Source organism: Heterocephalus glaber, unplaced genomic scaffold (genome assembly GCF_053883595.1).
Source record: "Heterocephalus glaber isolate CG9 unplaced genomic scaffold, H.glaber_assembly_v1.0 deba00000347, whole genome shotgun sequence".
Classification (NCBI taxonomy): Eukaryota; Metazoa; Chordata; class Mammalia; order Rodentia; family Bathyergidae; genus Heterocephalus; species Heterocephalus glaber.
In genome coordinates, this window is record NW_028258143.1 from 56836282 (window position 1) to 56857048 (window position 20767).

Consider the following 20767-nt stretch of genomic DNA (forward strand, 5'->3'; position numbering starts at 1 on the left):
CAATGGCGAGTACAGACTGTGTGCTTTCAAAAACAGAAAAAACAAAACAATAACAACAACAACAAAACAGAAAAAACATGGCTCAAACAAATTTAGACAATAAGATAATAATTTCTATTTGACAAGAGACTCAAAGGTGGATCCGACTCCAGGGTAGGTAATACAATGGCTCAAAGATGTCATCAAGGGCCTAAATCCGTCTTATGTATTTGGTATCTTCAAACTCACCTTTACCCATAGATTGGTTTTTATGGTCACAAGATGATGGCAACAGACTCAGGTCAATAATGTTCAGAGGAAGAGCAGAGATTCTTATATCCTCTACCTTTCTTTCAGTGAGTAAAGAAACCTTTCCCAGCAGTCTTTCAAGCCTTCTCGGGCCTTGGCAAGGACAGGGTAATATCCCTAGTCCTGTCAATCACAAAAATGGGATCGCAATGATTGGCTTAGACCAGTGGTTCTCAACTTGGGCTGCATTTTGAAAGCTGAAAAAGCCCAGGATACTTGGGTTTCCTCCCCCAGAATTCTGCTTCAAATGTCCTGATAGGCATCCTGAGCCATGAGAGTTTGAAAAGCTTCCCAGCTGGTTCCAATGTGCAGCCAAGCATTCTGAGAGCCACACTGGAACAAATCTGGAGATAGTAGAAGATTAAGGGTGAGGAATGCATATCGGATTATAAATCACTATGACCAGTATTTTTATATTTCAGTACAAATTTGTAAAAGATGTATGCGTGTACATAAATATACACATGAGATTGCAATTTGGTCTGGAGGAGTCCATGTTAATGTGGAGACCAGATGAATACAGTACATATTAGAAGAACAAATTGGTGTGTCTAAAGTCAAGCAAAAACATTTGTAAAAATGGTTATGGCAGGGCTGGGGATTTAGCTCAGTGGTTCCGCCACCTGCCTTGCAAGCGCAAGGTGCAGAGTTCGGTTCCCAGTACAAAAAAATAAATTGGTTATGGCAATGGACATATAGAGTTTCTTTTGGCCTTAGCAAATGTAATAAAGTAGGTAGTATTGACAGTGAAGGATTTCACAACATTGTACTCCAAAACATGCTGCTTTGACATATTGATTATTTTGAGCTAAAGGTACTTGATATGTCAGCAGGTGCAAAACGGGTTTTTGTGTGTGTGTGGTTTTTTTGTTTGTTTGAGTACCGGGGATCAAACTTGGGACCTTGTGCTTGCAAGGCAGGTGCCAGAATCACTAAGCTAAATCCCCGCCCTTGAACTCACAGTGATTCTCCTGCCTCAGCCTCTAGAGTGCTGGAATAATAGTCATGAGCCACCATGCCTGGCCAGCAAGAAGGGAACTCTGACTTCCCCTTTTCTTTAGAATATGAAAGTTTCCCTCCCATACAACGGTAAATGATATTTATGTCTTTGAGGAAAAAAGTATGAAAATACTCTTAAATTCTTTCTGGAAACTCCCTTCAAAGGGTTTCCAGTGTCAAATTCCATGGCTTCTGTCTTCTTCAGGATTTTTCAAACTCCTTCTATGAAAGCCAGAAATTTAAGAATTCTTGAGTATTTTAGAAAAACATTTTAAGAGGTTTCACTGGTTAAAACGATGCATGTAAATAAACAGAATACCCTAGACTGAGTGCATTAAAAATAGTGATTCCCGGCCAGGGATTTAGCTCAGTGGTTCTGTCCCGCAAGCACAAGGACCCAAGTTTGATCCCCGGTACAAAAAAAAAAAAAGTGATTCTGCGATCTGTTCTACTTTTTCATCTTTCATAATTTTTAGATTAGACATCAGGGTCACTTTAAACAGGCTGCATGGGCCCGAGATTTAGCTCCATGGTTCTGCCGCCTGCCTTGCAAGCACAAGGTCCCGAGTTCAATACCCGGTACCAAAAAAAAAGACAAACCCAAAACAGGCTGCATCCCACCTGCCACACCAGCACGTAGCATCCATATGATCACTGCTATTTGTATAGAACAGTGCTTCTTAATCTTGCTACATATTAGAATAATCTGGGGGAGACTTTTAAAAGTGATTTCTCCTTCTATTCCCATTCCTATAAATTGAAACAGAGTGTTTAAGGGTTTGGGCGCAGACATCTTTATTTTTTTTTTTAGTTTACCAGCTGATTCTGACGTTGAGTGAGAATTACTAGTAAAAAGGGGGAAAAAGAGTAGATAACAGGGATTCCATCTGTACTCTTGTTCTTGACTTCCTTTCAATTATTTCTCCCCAAAAAAGAAGTAATCAGTCTTCTGGAAGAAGGTAAATATTTAAGAGACTGGCTGAAATGGATTTTGCAAGTAAGGTAAATGCTTTACGAAGCTTCAGATTCTCTGGTAACACTGTAAATACTTGTGCAAACAGCTGGCTCTTGGCTGTGGTTTTTGAGTTAAGTACCTCCTAGCCCTTTGCACTCGCGGTGTAGTGAAGCCTACTGACAGCTGTTTTCACATGTTTAGTGGATAGAAACTATGATAGAAGAAAATCACTAATTTAAAGAAATCATAAAAAGTGATTTTAAAAAAGAGGTTATGAAACAAGAGGTGGGTCAGGAACCTTTGAGACGAACTCAGATTGCACTGCAGTTGAATTTGTGCCCATCTCAAACACTATGTGGTACCTACACAGGACACTTCAGCACACTTGGGAAACTACAGTGCAATTTAGGCCAGCCCAAGAATGCATTTTGAAAAAAGTTTATTAAATCACCAATTAAGTAATCAGCAGAAATGGAAGTGGTAGAAGTCATAACTCTGGAAGAAGCAATGTTAAGCACTGATAGAATAATTTTGGCAGGGGAGGAATCCTAAGGGGAAGAATGTGGTATAGCTTGAGGAACATGAGAACTGAGCCACTATTTGGCTCTGTGGTGTTGGGCAAGTCAAATTGTCTCTCTGAGCCTCAGTTTTATGGTTCAAGAAATGAGCTCATCTAAGCCCTCATCATTCAGGCTCTATTTGCAGATACATTCCAGATGTTTATCTTAATGCCCAATGTGTAATTTAAAAAATTTATTTAGGTCATATCTATAAATATTTTTACAGGTTATATTTATGATTTTCCATTTTATATTTAACTTGATTATTGACAAAATAATTTTATAATTTTTCCAATCATTTTATTATAAATCTTATGTACACTGTACATAAATCATATGTATCTCCTTTCTGAGATTACGCATTTCTGAGATTCAGCATCTCAGTTAAATTATGCATAACTCTTCTCTGTTCTTTGGCATTTTGTCAAAACAGTTTAAGGGTGATGAATAAGTTTCAGGATAAAAGATTTAGAAATAAAAATGTTAATTACAGAAAAAGTTTTTCCTTTTCTAGTAAACATACAACATGATGGCATAGATGGATATGTACGTGGTTTTCCTTGCAACAAAATCCTTTCAGCTAAGTGCTTCTGTTATTGCCTAATTCCTAGAGATTTCTTTTGTTGTACAATGTTAGGCTGTAACCATCTCTTGCTGTAGTACTTCCTGACTTAAAAATGGAATATACCATTCCCAAATGTACTCTTTTCCATTCTCTTTTCCATTTATTCTTTTTTCCATTTGTGAAGTACATAAACTGTAGGCCATGATTTTGGCAAATTTAGAATAAATGGAGCTGAGAGGTTTTCACAGAATAGATTCTGACCAGCAAGTGAGCTGCTGCTGAGTCATAACACAATCTTAAGAGTTCGTGGGGACTCTATGGGGATACCTTTTATAGCAGTTGCCATGAGTGTTAGTGAGACTTATTTTATTTTTTGGTACCAGAGATTGAACTCAGGACCTTGAGCTTGTGAGGCAGGCAGCAGCACCACTGAGCTAAATTCCTGGCCCTAGTGAGACTTTTAGCTTTTGGTACCAGGGCTTGAACTTGGGACCTTGTGCTTGCGAGGCAGGTGCTGAAACTACTGAGCTAAAACCCCGGCCCTAGTGAGACTTTTATTAATCATGTATCCTTTAATATAAGCATTTTCGTCTCCTAATAACTGTAGACAAAATGATAAAACCAATAAATGCCTCCTCACATACTTTTTAGGATCCTATTTGCACAGTTCAATTTTAGCCATTTATTGCTTTGAACTAAGTTATCCAGCCATTGATAATATGTTTAATCTTACAAATGTGCAAATTTCACTTCTGAACAAGAACCTGGGCTCATTTTACATGTTTACTTGATAATATTTATATTCAAACTATGCCTGGTTTTAACAAATGCTTCTTTCATGCTAGAAAAGTACATAGAACTATTTTCTGATAATTTTCCCCTGTGAAGACAATTCCTTTTCTAACATATACACATTATGGCTTTTTTTTTTTTTTTTTTGGTACCAGGGATCGAACTTGGGACCTTGCGCTTGCGAGGCAGGCACTGGAACCACTGAGCTAAATCCCCGGCCCCATATACACATTATAATATGTGGGAAGGAGGATCAGTCTTGGCCTAAATTCAATGCAGCCAATTTACTTAACCAAAAACACCTCAATTAGTAACAGACTCAAGTATAATCATCTTACAGTGACTTACTTCCCAAGAGACTGTTATGTTTGGGTAATCAATTAATTACCTCCTGGCTAATGGTTGGCTCTATTTTTCAGTGTAAGTATACCAAAAAGCAAGTGTTCTCTAGAGTTGAGTATATTTAATTCCTAATGTCACAGAACATTTTAAATGATACAAATATTTCATATCTTTAAAATTTTAGTCACTTTCTATTAAAGTCAGAGCTTCAAAAGTATGGGGAATTACTGCAAATATAAAGCTCAATCAATGTATTCTACAAATTACACTGCATACAGTTACAGTGCTTCTGGTGAATCCTCTTAAATTTTTCTCTGGTGTTACCAATTTGAGAGTCATTTTTTCTCAAGAAATGTTATCTCAATTTACAGACATCCATGGCTAAAGGGTTTCTAAAGTCACCTTGCTAATCATAGTGCTAGCTCATCTGACACTGCAAAAGGTATGGTATGTATATTTTATAACTGGTTGTGGTCTCAGCTGCCAGCTGTCTGTGAAGTGTCCCTGTAATTGACAAAACAGAAGATAAAAAGGAAAGAAAAGGGGGTTGGTAAGGAAGATGGATTTTTCATTTCTTATCTTATGATACATTCTGCAGCAGTAAACACCACAATCTCTTACATAAATGCTTTGAAGACAGGAAAAGAAAACACTCCAAGAGAAAGCTTTACAAACTGGAGATTGTCTGCCTGTTCTATGTGGCTTTGTCCTTTTGGAAAGACTGCATAGCTTTTCTCCTTGTATTAAAAACAAGGTTGTATGGACTGATTGGATTTGGTAAGTTAGTTAACGAAGTAGCTCTGGCATCTGCTACTTCCACTCTGCCATCCATTACTTCTGTTCTCTTAATAGCAGCACACATTTGATTAACTTCTGAGATATGGACATGAAGGAAACTCCAGGTGGGTTGTGAATTTAAATCATACAGCTAAATCTCCACTACATCTTCAATTGTTCTTCTATTTCCAGGAATCTGCAGACCGGCAGCTGGAGGCCATCACCCCAGGGGCAGGAGGATTATTTCATTATTTCAAGAAAAATTGGAGGGGGGCAGGAATGTACATTTAATAGCCTTTCAAGGCCAGGGTGTTCCTCTTGCATGGTGGCCCAGTCTCATGCTGTAGGATGTACTTATTTTCCTATTTTTACTTGGCCCAAATTCACTCTGCAGATCCTATTTCTTTTCCTTTTTCTTTTTGATACAGGGTCTCGCTATGCAGTTCAGGCCGACCTTGAACTCACTATGTAGCGAGGTTGGCCTCGACCTTGCAATGATCCTCCTGTCTCGGCCCCCCGAGTGCTGGGACTATAGGTGTGCATCACCACACCCAGCCCTTTTCCTATTTTTTAATACAACTTTGCTGTTTGTACTTGTCTGGACCAATTCTTTGCTTGGGACAAAGAACCTCGAAAACATCTCCAGGAGTCTCCAACACCCGAAAACCTGGTTAACATATCTGGCCTATGGGTATATCTTTTTTGTTTCTCTCTAAAATGCCACAAAGATTTTTTTTTTCTTTCCTTGTCTCTGTCTTTTAGGCTGAAAAATGGATCTATATTCTCTCCTGCATGATGGTCCCCTCTCACGCAGCAGGGTGCACTTCTTTTCCTATTTTCACTTAGTCCAAACTTGCTCTGCAGAGCCTGTTGCTTTTCCTACATTTAATAAAACTTCTCTACTGTTAAAAAAATAACAGCTTGCCAATAAAACTCTCAAACTGAAGGGTAATTTATCATTTTGGGGAAGGATTAAAAACAATCTCCCCCTCTCCAAAAGGCATATATTGTTTGATAAACTAAAAGAGGAACAGAAATTTTGTAATTTCCTTTTTTTTTTTTTTTTTTTTTGGTACCAGAGATCGAACTTGGGTCCTTGTGCTTGTGAGGCAGGTGGCGAAACCACTGAGCTAAATCCCCCGCCTGAAATTTTGTAATTTCTAAATATTTACAAAATTAATAATTCAGACACAACCACCACAGGTATTAGAGTCTGTCCTATACACATTCATAGCTAGAGTTATAAGCAAAAACTCCAAGTTAAATGACAAAAATCCAAATTTCTTGGTAACCAATGTTACAATGTTCAATAATAAAATTTTAAAAATCTACTGTGAGGGGCTAACATTTGTGGTAAGCAAAACTATCAGAAAATATTCATTTGAATAGTTATATATTCTATTTCCTGATTGAGTTGTTACTACATCCAGGTCATAGAAGAAGAATGGCAACTTTCCTCTACATGACTTTTACAGAATCAGATGTTATGTCAAAAATAATTGTAAAGAGCATCTAGTAGTTTAAATGATTTAGATGCCACAGAGTAAATGAGTTTCTTGAGACTTACACACTATTGAAGGTTTGGGACTTATACCTTAATCTTTTCTTTCTCAGTTCAGTTCTGATTTTTCCTACACAGATTAGATAGCATCTACATTTAGTATTTGTCAGTATTCACAGGGAAATAAAATCTATCCTGGAAAAGTGAAAAGTAAAACGATGATTACAAAACTCAAGATTTAACCCAATTATAGAAGAAAAGTTAAATTATTCACCGAATCTCATATGATAAAGAGAACCAAGGAAAGATTATCATTATAGATTATTGCACTTTCAAAAAGCTTAGATCCAACCAAGAGTATGTAAAGGTGCAAATTTCCAATGATGAATGTCATTGTATACCTAAAATGTACCAATAAAAGGATATACAGTTAAAAAAAAAAAAGCTTAGATCCAGGTCCAAACTGGACTTGGTTGAGATCTAGAAAGTGAGGGACTATACACAACTGGAGGAAGAGTCAAGAATGAGATTTACTGGACAGGAAGTCTATGTAGGATGATAAAAACTTGTCTTTATTTGCTGACTGAGAAATGGTCTCACTGTGATCTGGCAACTCTACATTCCAGTCACCATGGAAGCAGAGTCACCTATTGCAACAGTCTTTTGACTAATGCCACTATATAGTTCAGTATCAACTGCTATTAAGGATTACTTCCTTATAGAAAGATGTTTCTGCAGCAATTATTACATCAAGGGAAGATCTGGTGATTGTCACTAGCAGAAAGGTGGCAGATGTGCTTCAGCTGAAACTGTACAGTCCTTACATATCTTTTTTTTTTTGTACTGAGGATCAAACTCAGGACCTTGTGCTTGTGAGGCAGGCAGCAGCACCACTGAGCTAAATCCCCAGCCCAGTCCTTACATATCTTAATAGAAAAGTTCCTCAAACACAATATAGGCTATTATAATTTTAAGTATGCAAAATTCAACATAAAAGATATAAAAATGCCAAGGATAAGTGCAAAATAGTGTGAAATACAAGTAACAGATTTTCACAAAAGCCATTACCAGCTGTACCTACACGTTCCATCCTATAATCTCATAAATCAAAGCTTTCAACTGCCTGGACTCATATGTGACTGTATTCTTTCCAATATGCATTCTTTCTTCTTCAAGCGGTTGTTCTATAACAGCAGGTATATTTTTGCCGTGAAGTTCACAGTGTTCTAGAAACTGCACACATTCCTGAATAACACTATCACGAAGCACTATCATGTGCTTTGACATGTTTTCTAATAAGGAAAGGAAGCATCTTTTGGCATAGTACCAGGTATCAGTTCCCAGTTTTTTATTGTAAGGTTCCAAGCTTTTGATAACTCGAGAAATGCCAAAGTCGTAATTTCCTTTGGCACAATAGAGTGTTCCTATCACCAAATTCACAATGCAGAGATGATAGATTTTCTTATCTGGGTCATCATAGGACAGCTGCTCTTCCTCCTTTTCAATCTTCCTCATCAACTCTTCAGCTTCTTCATTTTGGCTGGTCATAATATAGGAAACACAGAGGTTAGCTAATACAATAGCACTGACATTCAGGATGTTATCATAATGCTTCTTGACTATGGGTTCATAGAAACCAATGGCTTCTCTGTATTTATTTTCCTGCATGAACAGAACATGAGCTACATTCAGCCTCCACACATCATGGTCATTACAGAATTCCACAGATTTGCGGAAGATCTTTTCCACCATTGGATAATTTTCAAGATTCCAGTAGATTTTTGCTTGGCCCATCAATACAGGAATGTATTTCTCAAAGGTATCATCATATTCATTCTCTGTCTTCTTAACAGCTTCTTCATCCCTGTTATGTCTTGCTTCCTGTACTTGTTTGTTGAGTTTCCGGAGCTGCTCAGTCAGCATCCCTGCTAGTCCATCAAGCTTAATGAAGGCCTCTTCTGGAGCTGTCTGGCAAGTGATCATGGCATCCAAGAAGTCATAGAGATAGGGTGTGAGGAACTTATAAGTCAAATGGGCATTTTCTGCCAGAACATCTGCTGCCAGGTCAAAATACTCATACTTGCAGTACAGCAGCAAGAGGTTGCCAAAAGTCTCTGGGGGAAAAGGGTTCTGTTGGAGCAAAAACTGTAGCTTTTCAAATCCTTCTGTAGGCCTGGTATCCATGTTCATGAGTGCCTGGTTGTGCAGGGTCACTGGGTCCAACTCTTCCTCCGCTCTCGGTGGCATGTCAGTGAGGGTTTCCTGGGCTACCTGGTAGTTTTTCAGCTGGTACTCTATGGCTGCCTTGAGGTTGAAGGCTTCCACCAAAGCAGTCTGGTGGAGGACTAAGGTATTGCCAACGCTGCGGGCATCTATGCCCTCAGTGGTCGTGCCCACACCGAGCTCAGGGTGCTGGCGGATGCCATGCTCAATTATGTCAGAGATATGTTTCAGAGATGAGGCATATTGCCGGCTGCTGTAATAAGCCAGTGCCAGGTTGTAGGAAAGGTCTGGCTGGTACCCTGTGGCCTGCAGGGCCGCAAAGAACTTAGAACACGCAGCTTCATAGTGTCCCTCCTTGTAGAGCAAACAACCCAGGTTGACCTGGCCATCGCGGTCGTTCTCTCCCCCACTCTCTTCTCCTGCTTCCCCACTCAGCAACTGCTCCACGAGGCTCCGGGCCCCTGGCAGATCGCCCTCGCTGTACTTGATAGCAGCTTGCAGGCGGAGGACCTGGCCGTGATAGGCTGGGTTATCCAGGAGGAGGAAGGCGACCCGAGTGGCCTCTGGATAAAGGCAGGCCTTGTGTAGAGCCTGGGCCTGGTACAGGCGGTACTGCTCGAGTTCTGGGTGCAGCTGGCTCAGCTGCTCATAGCACTCTGCGGCCAGCAGGAACTCCTGCAGGCGGTAGTAGCAGTAGGCCAGCAGCGACAGGCCGGCGCGGCTCTTCGGGCTCCGCTGCAGCTCAGCGACCAGCAGCTGCACCGCTTCGGAGAAGCGAGAATCGCGGATGAGCCGGTACACCACCGCAGTGAACTCACCGTCAGGGATCTGGGTGCTGTTCAGCCCCACCATAACTGCCCGGATTGCTGTTTGTTGGTTTCCAAGGAAACGAGCCAATAGGAAACGGAAATTTGTCAGAAGTTAGTTTTCAGAGGAAAGAACCCCTCAGGAATAAAAGAGAATCCGTTGTACGATTCTCTCAATTTCTTATCCGGTCTTGGAATACTCCAAACTCCGTAGTAACATGATTTGGTGAGAGAGGAAATGCTCCCGGCGATTCAGGGACGTAAACTTCGCGTCCCGGCATGCACCGCGCCAGAGCGTTTTTCCGGTACGTGGCCGCACTGCATCCTGGGAGATGTAGTTTCTAATCCAAATTTAGCGCCATATATTCTCTGCCTTCTTGTTTTATTTTGTTTTTTTTCTAAAGAGGAATAAAAGCACACTAAATGTATTTGACGCCTAATATACGGGAATATCAGACTTTTCTTTTTTAAACTGAGTGTTGGTGGCTATGTGTGTTGTCTCACCTGGGTCTCCCGAACAGTGGAGGTTTAAGGCCTGATGTAGTTGGAGATATTAAGACTTCTAGAAGTCATGTTGTGTCATACCAGCGTCGTTTGTTGTTTTTTTAATGACTGGAACAAAATGTGAAAGTTGGGTTATCTTTTTAGAATTCCCTGGAAATTAAGCCTTGGTTCTTTTTATACTCTCCTAAGGGTACACTTCTTAAAAGCAAAGGACAGGGGCTAGGGATTTAGCTCAGTGGTTTCGCAGCCTGCTGCGCAGGCGCAAGGACTCGAGTTCGCTCCCTGGTACCAAAAAAAAAAAAAAAAAAAAGCAAAGGACAGTGGTTCAGCGGGCGCAAGTCCTTTTTTTGGTCATTTCTAGAGGTTGACAAGTTCACAGTCTTTTCTATGTGTAAATTTCAGAACCTACTCCAGCTCTTATAGGCCTATACATAATTATATCTAATGTTAATAATCATCCTATAATATGCATATTATAGGGCTAGTTTGTTTAAAGATTTGCATAATTTTTGCTCAAGACTACATCTAGGTTCATAGATGGTGAGCCTTGCTATCCAACAGCTAAGTTCCAGAGCAAATAGAGGGTTGTAAATAACCCAAACCATGTATGTCCTATAGAGTTTGTAAAGGCCCAGGAAATATGGTGCCAAGCAAATATGAGGGAAGATTACTGGGCTTTTTTGTTCCTTCTTTAAACTATCAGCTAACTTGGTGTGAGCAGAAGACTTTGAACTTCCTGGCCCCAACTGCAGCTGCAAGCAGATGTTAGGAAATAATTTGTGTGAGTCTATAGCTCCTAATCACCTAATGTCACAAGTAGAGTTGAGTAGGTTGCTCACATCATAGAATAAATGATATTATGTTCTTATTCACTCTTCTCTCTTGCTGAGAATTGATGGAGTTTTTTCTTACTGGGTGGGAACAGGAGCAGCTGAGGAATACTTTTATAACTGTGATCTGAGGCTTTTTTCATCCTGATCTATGGTGTACTCTTTTAGGCTCTTATACCCAGGAAGGTACATAGGTGGAGGAGGCTGGCTATTGCTGCTCAGTAATGAGAGGTTATGTGTCTTCTCCCTTACAGCTGACTACCTGCCTGACTCTTGTCCCTTGGAAACTTAGGCACAGTATTTTAAAATCTGTATGGACTGTTACCTCAGGTAAGTTGTTATTACATGAAGGTAAAAAAGAACACAGAAACAAGGAATTGCCCTTTATTATTTTAGTCATTCTATTTCACAAGTTATTTTATCTCATCAAAACATTCAGCTTCGGGGCCGGGGATTTAGCTCAGTGGTTCCGCCGCCTGCCTTGCAAGCAGAAGGATCCGCGTTCGATCCCCGGTACCAAAAAAAAACCATTCAGCTTCAAATGACTTCTTGAAAATTTATGAGAAATAAAAGGACCGCCTGGTCTCCCTCAAATAACTATGATACCCAGAGGAATCAGTTGGGGTTCCTTTCTCTGTGTTACCTGTTTATGAGCATGCCACAGGAAGTGGGCAGGAGGGAGGCTATTCTGTGTTTTTGTCCTTATTTCATGTGATGTTGCTCCAGAGGCCTGGCTTGAAAAAAGCAGAACATTCGGCTTAGACAGATGGAGGGCAGGGTCGTTTTCAAAATGAAATGAGTGCACCAGCCACACTGTGAAATTGGCATTACCATCACTGCTACTGTGATAGACTGAATTTTATTGAGTCTTTGATAGGCAATTGGGGAATAAGTTAGGTTTTTTTTTTTCTTTTTGGAAAGAGATGTAAAAGGAGGCCCTTTAATTAATGATACAAATCCTGGAAAGCAATAAACAGGGTGGAATATAATATCATGAAATATAAAGGATTTTTTTAAAAGAATCTTGAAAGGCTGGAGCATATACCAAAAAATAAATGTATAATAGAATTTCAAGCAATAGGAAAGCATTTGGTGGGTGAAATAAAATGAGTTATAGACTTGTAGGAGAGAATTAGGGATTGAGAAAATGGAGTGAGACTCAGGGTAGATTTTGCTTCATAAAGAGAGTCCATTTTACCATGGGGAGGTGTTCAATTTAGGCAAACATTATAGGAGCTAAAAAGCATAATATTTGGTTTTTAGAGTGCTTATGTTTGGCCTGCCAAAATAGTCCATTTGTACATATAATATATTTGGCATTCTCTTTTAAAACTAGTTGGAAAGCATATTTTCTTACCCTATAATGTGTCCACTTTTTGTTGGTAAACCCTGTTACCTCATGAGGATTTCAACCACAGCTGGGGGCACACATCTTCTTAAAGGAAGTTCTCTGCAAAACCATTTTCCAGTTACTATTTCTTTTTCTTTTTGATTCCTGGCCATTTTAAAATGGCCAGTTTGAGAGTCCAGTTTCCTTGCATCCAAACCCCCAATCCCATCACTCATTATACTTAGGAAAGAAAAGTGCTAAATTGGTAATGTAGTTGACTGGCTTTTAAGAGCATCAGTTTAATCTTTTAAGACTTTTGGAAAGACTGTGTACTCGGGAATATTTATACTTAGATGATGAGACATTTTGCCTCATTAGGAACTCTCCGTTCACTGAGGTTCCACCTTTATTAATATTTTAATTAAATTCCCTTTCTGAATATATTTTGCTTTTGATCAACTTATTGTAGATAGGTAAATTAATGAGATATCTTGTAGGCAATTAGATAGGGCTGGAGGAGTCCATACGAAAGACATTTGAAACACATTCACTGGTTAGCATTATAAAAAGAGAAAAAAAAATACTGCAACCACTTACTTCCCCTGGGGATAAATAGCAGTGATTGATATTCTAAATAGGCATCAATCTCCCTAGCCCATTTCCCTTCTGGAAATTCCTCGTACGTGACTTATTTTCCCATTTGATCCCTGTTTAATCAATGTTACCTGGGTGACTGTACTTGTAATCTTATTGGTTGATCATGGTTTTGTCCCACCTCATGCCCACCTTGTAATTTTCCATTGGATCTTATAGTTTTGTCTCATTTTGTATTTGCCTCACCTCATGGCTTTGCTCTATAAAATACCTTTGAAGAGTGAGGTGGGCAAGCAACCCACTTTCAGGTCCTCCTCCTGTTTCTCTTAGACAGAAGCTATCCTTTTCTCAATAAATGTTTCCTACTCATCCTTTGTTGTTTTTAGAATTCATTCCTCAATTTTAGAGAACACGAACTTGTGTTTTGGATATCTAGAAGGTTGGGAGTTACAATAATTTTCCTTGTTTGGATTATTTTTGCTTATTTGAACACCATTTTTGGATTACTTGGTGCCCTGTATCAAACCAGCTTGTAGGGGGCCCGGGATGTAGCTCAGTGGTGCTGCACCTGCCTGGCAAGTGCAGAGTCCTGAGTTTGATCCTCAGTACCTGGAAGAAAACAAACCCACAAACAAAAAACCAGCTTGTATTTTGAGGTTTACAGTGTCATTGTCTAAATTGACCTATCAAGGAGAGCATAATAGCATTATGGTTTGTAAAAGGGACTAGCAGAGAAGGCAACACTGTGGATACTGGCATTTTAAAACAACCAGCCATTCATCCAAGCAAAGAGCTAATCTAAGCTCTGTGTTTATGCAGGCAGTTCAGTACCAGGCCTGCTTTGCCTAACTTGCCTCATTAACCCTCACAGCCCTTCTGTGAATTAGGGGGTTCTTATTGTTGACCCCACTTTAAAACTGCAGACTGTAAAGTCAAAAATGACAGCAGTTCCCACTGCCAACACTAGTGATTGCTTACACTGGCCAGTAGTGGGCCACACTGCACCCCTTCCCTCTCTCCCTGGGCACCTCCTCTCCAGTCGTTTGAATTGGCTTTGGATCATTTGCTGCAGTTTGTTCTAATAGAACAGGCACAATGGTGTAAGAATTTTAAAGTTTAAGCACCGAAGCCATTGTGTAATTGTATAGCGTGGTGTGGCTCCCAGCCCTGCATTGATGCAATCCCCCTGTGTAATTGCCCATGCAAATTTGAGCAATGTGTAACGGACACAGGGACCCAGCTTTTAGCTGCAGAGTCTCCTACCTCCAGAAACACTTAAGTAATTCAAAGAACCTTTTGTCATTTTAAAAGTGTTGTCCCAGTGCCCCTCTCGGAGAGGCAAACCTCACAGATCAAGACTAAGTTCATGATCAGAATTTCAATTGTAGGTACTTGGAGGCATACTTCCTTCTTTCAGCTGTCTCAAAAGAAATAAAGATTATTCCAGAGCTTTCATTAAACATTAAGCATTTTATTAAAAACAAAGATATTTAGGTCTCTTAAAGCAGTCTATTTCAAAATCATGGATTAGTTGCTTGTGAAATGGCCAAGCAGCCTAAAATGTAATATTCTTACAATGAAACATCAGCCCGGGAAATACAAAGGGAATGGCTTCAAACAACTCAACTAAAGACATATTTCCCTTGTTTAGTGTAAAACAATAATAATTAGGAAGCAAGTCAGTAGGGGATCCTTTTTAGATGATTGTACATCAAAATAAAATGGTAAAAGCAATATCCCCCACAAGGGAATGAGGCTCAACAAAACCTAGCTTCCTATTTCCACACTATATGCTTGTTTTTAATTCATCTAAATATGATTTAATCTAAATCTAAAGAAAAAGAGAAATTAAGATTTTAACACAAACATATGTACATAGAAAGTGAGCACAAAGAGAAATGATGGTCTTAAAGAACATACTTTTCACAGCAAAAATTTCATTTACTTAATAAATATATTTCTGTACCAGTGTATATATTCAGTGACATTGGTGTAGATATGCTACACAGATGAATGACTTATCTTTAGTACTGCTGAGAGATATAGCAAATCTGCAAGAATATTCAAAGTTAAAGTAAATGCACAACCCAAAATGATTAGCTAAGGGAAAGATAGTGATATGGACAACATTCGGCATTGCTAAATCAAAATGCTCATCACGAAATTCTCTAGATTATACCTCATTTTATTTCCACTATCTGTGTGTTTTATTTTATTATTGTTCACTTAGGAAACTTACGAAGTTTTGGCCTTGCAGCCAGATTTAACCTTTAAATTCCTGGTACATTTGAATTTAGGGAGTTCTTTACAGCACATGGCAGAATAACAATTTCAGAGACTGTTATTCTGAGACAAACAATAAAACTTCACTACAGGGACAATGCCATAGTTTTTAAGGTCCCAAATTAGGTTTGTTTCCATTGCTTTAATGAATCCTTTTTGCCTTTTTTTCCCCAGCCAAAGCATCTTTCTTTATATTTAACTCTTTCTCAAATATGTTTAGATTTTTGTCTCACTTGAAGGAAATTGTTTCACGCTGTTACTGGAGATGATACTGTTTTTGTTTGGTTTTTTTTTTTTTGGTACCGGGGATCGAACTCGGGTCCTTGCGCTTGTGCAGCAGGTGGCGAAACCACTGAGCTAAATCCCCGGCCCGATGATACTGTTTTTTGTCTTTCTGCAATTTATAAAAGTTATCAGGAAAAATGGATTTTATTTTTTTTATTTTATTTTTTGTTTTAGAAATAGATTTAAAAATAATTGTACTGCAGAGTAAATTGAGCAGATTGTTTAATGACTTAAGGAAAATGAATAAAGTATGATAAAATTTAATACACAGAAAAAGCAACCAAATTCCAGGAGAATTGATATATTATCATTCCTCTAATACAAAGCGTGTAAAGATTATTTTCAGTCCAGTATGTCTGCAAATATAAAATACCTGGAAGTGCCTAGGCATCTCAGATTTTAGAAACAGAGAAAATGCACATACAATGTTAACTTTTTTGACTCATCTTATAAATTTACTTCTAAATCAATGACTATCATTAATGGGATACCTACAAATGAGATAATCTAAAATTGTTCTGGGTGAAATTAAAGAATATATATTTTCAAAATGTATCAATGACCATATGATACATTTAAAGAAAAAAAATATATATATATTGTTTTTATATGTACTGCACACCTGTAATTCTTTATCTTTAGTGAGAAGATGAGCTCTTTAGGTTTGGTAGTATTTTATTTGAGGAGAAAAAAATAAAATGCTTTAGAAAAAATTTAAAAAGCAAAACACAACTTTGTCCTTTGTTGTGGAAATGGAATAAATGTCAGTGCTTTTATTTAATAGATGGAAAACCTGAGACCTGGAGAATCCCAGGATTACAGGGCCAGCCAGTGGCCAGGCAAGATGGAGTTGCAGTCTACTGTACGCTGCATGGTGCCCTTTGCAGAATGCCAACCTGTTCTTACCTGCCAGAATAGACTGTATTGTAGGCCGAACGTGTGTTATTTGCAATATAGACTAATATGAATAAATGTCCTGTCTGAAAAAAATACATCTCATAGAAAAAGTAGGATAAGGTCTTTTCAACTCTTTTTTTTTTCTTTTTCTGGTACCGGGGATTGAACTCGGGTCTTTGCACTTGCGTAGCAGGCAGCAAAACCACTGAGCTAAATCCCGGCCCTATCATTTCAACTCTTAATGTCAAGAGCTCCCCAGGAAGCATCCTTAATTTGGTCAGTTTGAGGTTTTACAAGAAGGCTCACATTTCAAATGCCTTCCTTCAATAGGAAATTAACACTAATAATAAGGACTGAGTGATTTTCTCTTTCTTTATTTTGGAAAAGCAAAATATATGGCAAACCACACATAACCTCATGTTCTTGGAAATTATAAATTATTTTATAAAGGGATTAAAAATACCTCAAACCTTCAGAAGTTCAACCTCCAACCTCCAGGGCTGTTGGTAGTAGGAAGGCTGCTACCCTCACTTTCACTGCTTCATGGTGACGGAGGAACAGATCATGGCATTAGTCAGCAGTTTCTGAATCTTGACCCACAATAGGAAGGATATCTCGAGACAGGAGAAATAGATGGAGGCAATTACAAACAGCTACTTGATTGATGGTTGACATTGTCAGGGCTCCACTGTATGGCAGATTGCAATGGTGTTGAACTCCCCTTGCTACCAGTGGATGTTGCTATTGGCAACCGTGCAGTGAAGCCAATAAAAAGGCAAGAAAATGAGAGGAAAACTCAACCTTAGTGGAAGCTGTAGGGTTTGTGCTATAAATTATGTTCCCCTTAGCAATATGCAGCATCCACGTTCAGGGTAGCTACTGTGCTTGTAGCTGCCTGACGTCTCGCGCAGACCCAAGGTCCAGTTTTATCATAAAGCACGGGCTTTAAAATTTTGCAGTAGATGGAGCAGCCTCCATTTGTCTTGGCTATTTATTTATTTATTGTTGGGGAGGTTAACAGATGTAAGCTCATCTCTGCCTCGACATGGACTGATTTTCAATTCCCATTTGTGATATAAACATGATGTGGCACAGTACCAGAAACACCTGCAGTGCCTCACAGCTGCAGACACATGATGAGCTCACAGACCAGTCTGCTCCTAACTCCACCCATCCTTTGTTCCTCACCTGAAGGAAGAGAGACAGCCCTGCAGAAGCTATTTTCCTTTATAGCGGAGTGATTCAGAAAACTGGCTTAGTAAAATCCATAAATCTGAACAACCTCCTTTTACCTGCTCTGCAGGGGCAATTTTTCCTGCGCTCATTTTCTCCTCTAGTTTCTCCAGTCTTCCCTGCAGAGACATCTGCAAAGGGTGGCTAGGAACATTATTTTTTAGGGCTCCCATTCCTTCCTTCTCTTTTTTGTAGAACCCCTTCCTGCTCAGTTGTCTTTGTCTTAAGCAATTGAGGAGAAGATTCTACACCTTCATTCCTTTGGTTGGAAGTGCCATTCTTTGTTTGGATTGACTTTCACCTTCCCTATGGCAGTCCCCTTTAGCACCTGCCTCAGTTCCTATCTTTCCTTATTCCATTATTCTCCTTCTTCCATTATTCCATCTCTTTGTCTGATTTGTAATTTACTTTGTTTCTTGCCATAACAAAACTTACTTCTTCTCTATGATTACTTCCTTCCCTAACTTCCATTTTCATACTTTAAATTTTACTAATTTCTTTTCTTTTTTTTTTTTTTGGACCGGGGATCGAACTCAGGACCTTGCACTTTCAAGGAAGGTGGGGTGCCACTGAGCTAAATCCCCAGCCCCTTTACTAATTTCTTTTTCAAACATTTCCCAAGTGATTCCTAAGTGCCAGGAAAACAATGTCCTTGTGGAACCTGGCCCCTATTTCTTTAAGATTTGATTGGTAACATTAATAACTAATACTGATCAGTGAATATAAGAACTAAAATGTTTTGCAAATTTTAGATTTTTCAGAGCTTGAATAAATCTCAGGTTTCATTTAGTCCAAAGATTTTCAAAGTCCTCAGAGTCCCTTTGTGGACCACCAGATAAGTAACCAGAGATGAAGATGTATAGGGACTCTAGATCTACAAGCTCTGCTTCAAGCAGAGGGCTTCAGCTGTTAGATGTCTAATATCACGGAGATTTACTGAAGGATTTATTTCAACAAAGAGTTCTAAAATTAACACATGTTTGAAAATCATTGAAAACTCATTTGACAAATAAGGAAACAAATGCAGAAAAGTTTAATGATTCATTCCCTGTCATCCAATCAATAGTGACAAAGGTATGGTAAAAGTCTCACTTTTAGCCTAGTATTCTTTGGATAACACATACCGATCCTCTCAGGTAAAGTGAGAGGCACTCTAGTCACTGCATCTATTCAATAGAGTTTATTCTTATTTATTATAAGCCTGACTTCCTATATAGAGCTTTCTGCTCAGACTGTTATTTCTTAATCTTTCAAGCATTCTTTCTTACACAATGTAAAATTGAGGGTTCCTGCATTTGGCTTTAAGTTGGTTAGTGGTAGTAAATTTTATACCAGAACTCATCATTGGTAGAACTCAAGCTAGTCAGTGTTCAGTTTCCAATGCTCCGTTGTGTGTCCTGTGAAATGCCTCTCATTGTTGGAAATAGTTCCTAGATGTTCTTAGATCACTTGGGATAAATCTGGCTATAGCTTTCCTTTCCTCTTTGCTTTAATTAAAGACTATTAATCCATTTCTCCTGGGAGAAGGCTTGGTCTACAGTGAAGGTTGAATTTTAAAACTGAAAAATAGGACCATGATCTCACTGTAGGTTACAAATCTTATGTAAACATTAGTCAGACAAACACATCTGCTGCATTGTACTTCTGGGAGGCATTAGGATTGGTGGTATCTATAAGGATAGTATAGCTTTTATCTTTTAGGTAGGCAATTATGGAGGCTCTGATCTGATATCAAGAAGCTGTGGGTGAGGTACCCGGCTCTGATGCCCCATACCACCACATGGTAGCTATCTATCCTCTTTCTTGTCCATCCTTTCTTTCCTCCCCCAAAAAACATCTTCTTCATCTTTAAAAGAAAAAAAAAAGAAGCTGTAGGACTGAAACTAAAATACCTCTATGGAATACAAAGCTGGATTTCTGGGAGAGTCTGGAGCAAAAGAGCACTCCAGGAAAGGTTACAGAATCAGGCTGTGTTTGGGTTGTAACAAATTGAAGAGCACATACCAAATGAAGCAGCAATAAGGATGGTTTCACTGTTCTATTTTCCCTCAACTCAAACTGGGCAGACCTGACTGTCCTCTACTGAAAGCCTTTGTCTCAGCCCATGTGCAATCATCAGGGTCAGCTGAGGGTCCAAGTGCCCTGCTCCGTCTCCTTTGTGCTTCTGCCCAGCTCTCAGCTGCTGACCACTCCATGCTGGAAGCCCAGGCACACTTCTCAGGGCATCCACATTCTGAGACTTTAGGGCTGTCTGAGCTATGACAGCAAAAGGATGACATGGCTGGGTTGGAGCTGGTCCTTCAGGCCGAAGTCATTCTGCAGCAGCTCTGAGAAGACAGAGGTTTAGTTTCCATCCACTTCAGCCACCATGAGGCTAGCTGAGGATGGAGCGGCGGCTGAGACCAGCAGTCTTTTCTGATGCAACTCTTCCCACTTACTTCGGTTTGCAGCCACTGAATCTAGCATAGGCTTCAGTTTCACATTGACCTTCACCAATGCCTGAAACAAAACAGAAAAACAGGTAGGGGGAGAGGAACCTGAGTCACTGATACATAGGATTTCCACCTTCAGTTTGTAAGAAGAATGAGAATGGCTATAAGAAATGAAAATTATTTTGGTAAACATGAGCTATTCACAAGTAGTAAATGTGCATTTAACACCATTGTGTTGTAGTAATAGAACCTGTGCAATGAAGGCAAAAGTAAGCAGGATGGCTGTGTACAGCTCTGGGGGGAGCCAGCCTCCTAGACGTGCAGCCTATTTTACAATCATATCAAGCAAGACAGAAGAAAAATATTCAGCTCACACTTGTCTACTAATGTTTGTATCTTCACTGTCAGAGAGGGCCCAGGTCTCAATACGCTGTGAATTTAAGTTTTGCAAAGACAAATGTACAATCGCTCTGCCACTGGTGCCCCTGGGTGGTGGTCCCTGAAGAAGAAAGGCTAGGTTAAAATGGCAGGAAGCAAGAGGAGAGGCTCATTCTTAGGCTAAAAGATCCCG

At 39.3% G+C, this 20767-nt stretch overlaps 2 protein-coding genes across 3 annotated transcripts in view; both read right to left on the bottom strand.

Annotated features, from left to right (window-relative positions):
• Nucleotides 1-7330: 7330 nt before the first annotated feature.
• Nucleotides 7331-10092, bottom strand: LOC101699979 (intraflagellar transport protein 70B). The gene has a single exon (XM_004857741.4). It carries the CDS (start codon nt 9852-9854, stop codon nt 7857-7859), a length of 1998 nt encoding a protein of 665 aa, XP_004857798.2. The 5' UTR covers nt 9855-10092; the 3' UTR covers nt 7331-7856.
• A 5531-nt stretch (nt 10093-15623) lies between these two features.
• Pde11a (phosphodiesterase 11A) overlaps nt 15624-20767 on the bottom strand; it is a 514960-nt gene continuing 509816 nt past the window's right edge. For both annotated transcript variants that reach the window (XM_087200903.1, XM_004857742.4), the window contains exon 20: nt 15624-20263. In XM_087200903.1, coding sequence (XP_087057029.1) covers nt 20108-20263 — 156 coding nt within the window. In that variant the 3' untranslated portion in view covers nt 15624-20107. The remainder of the gene's footprint in view (nt 20264-20767) is intronic.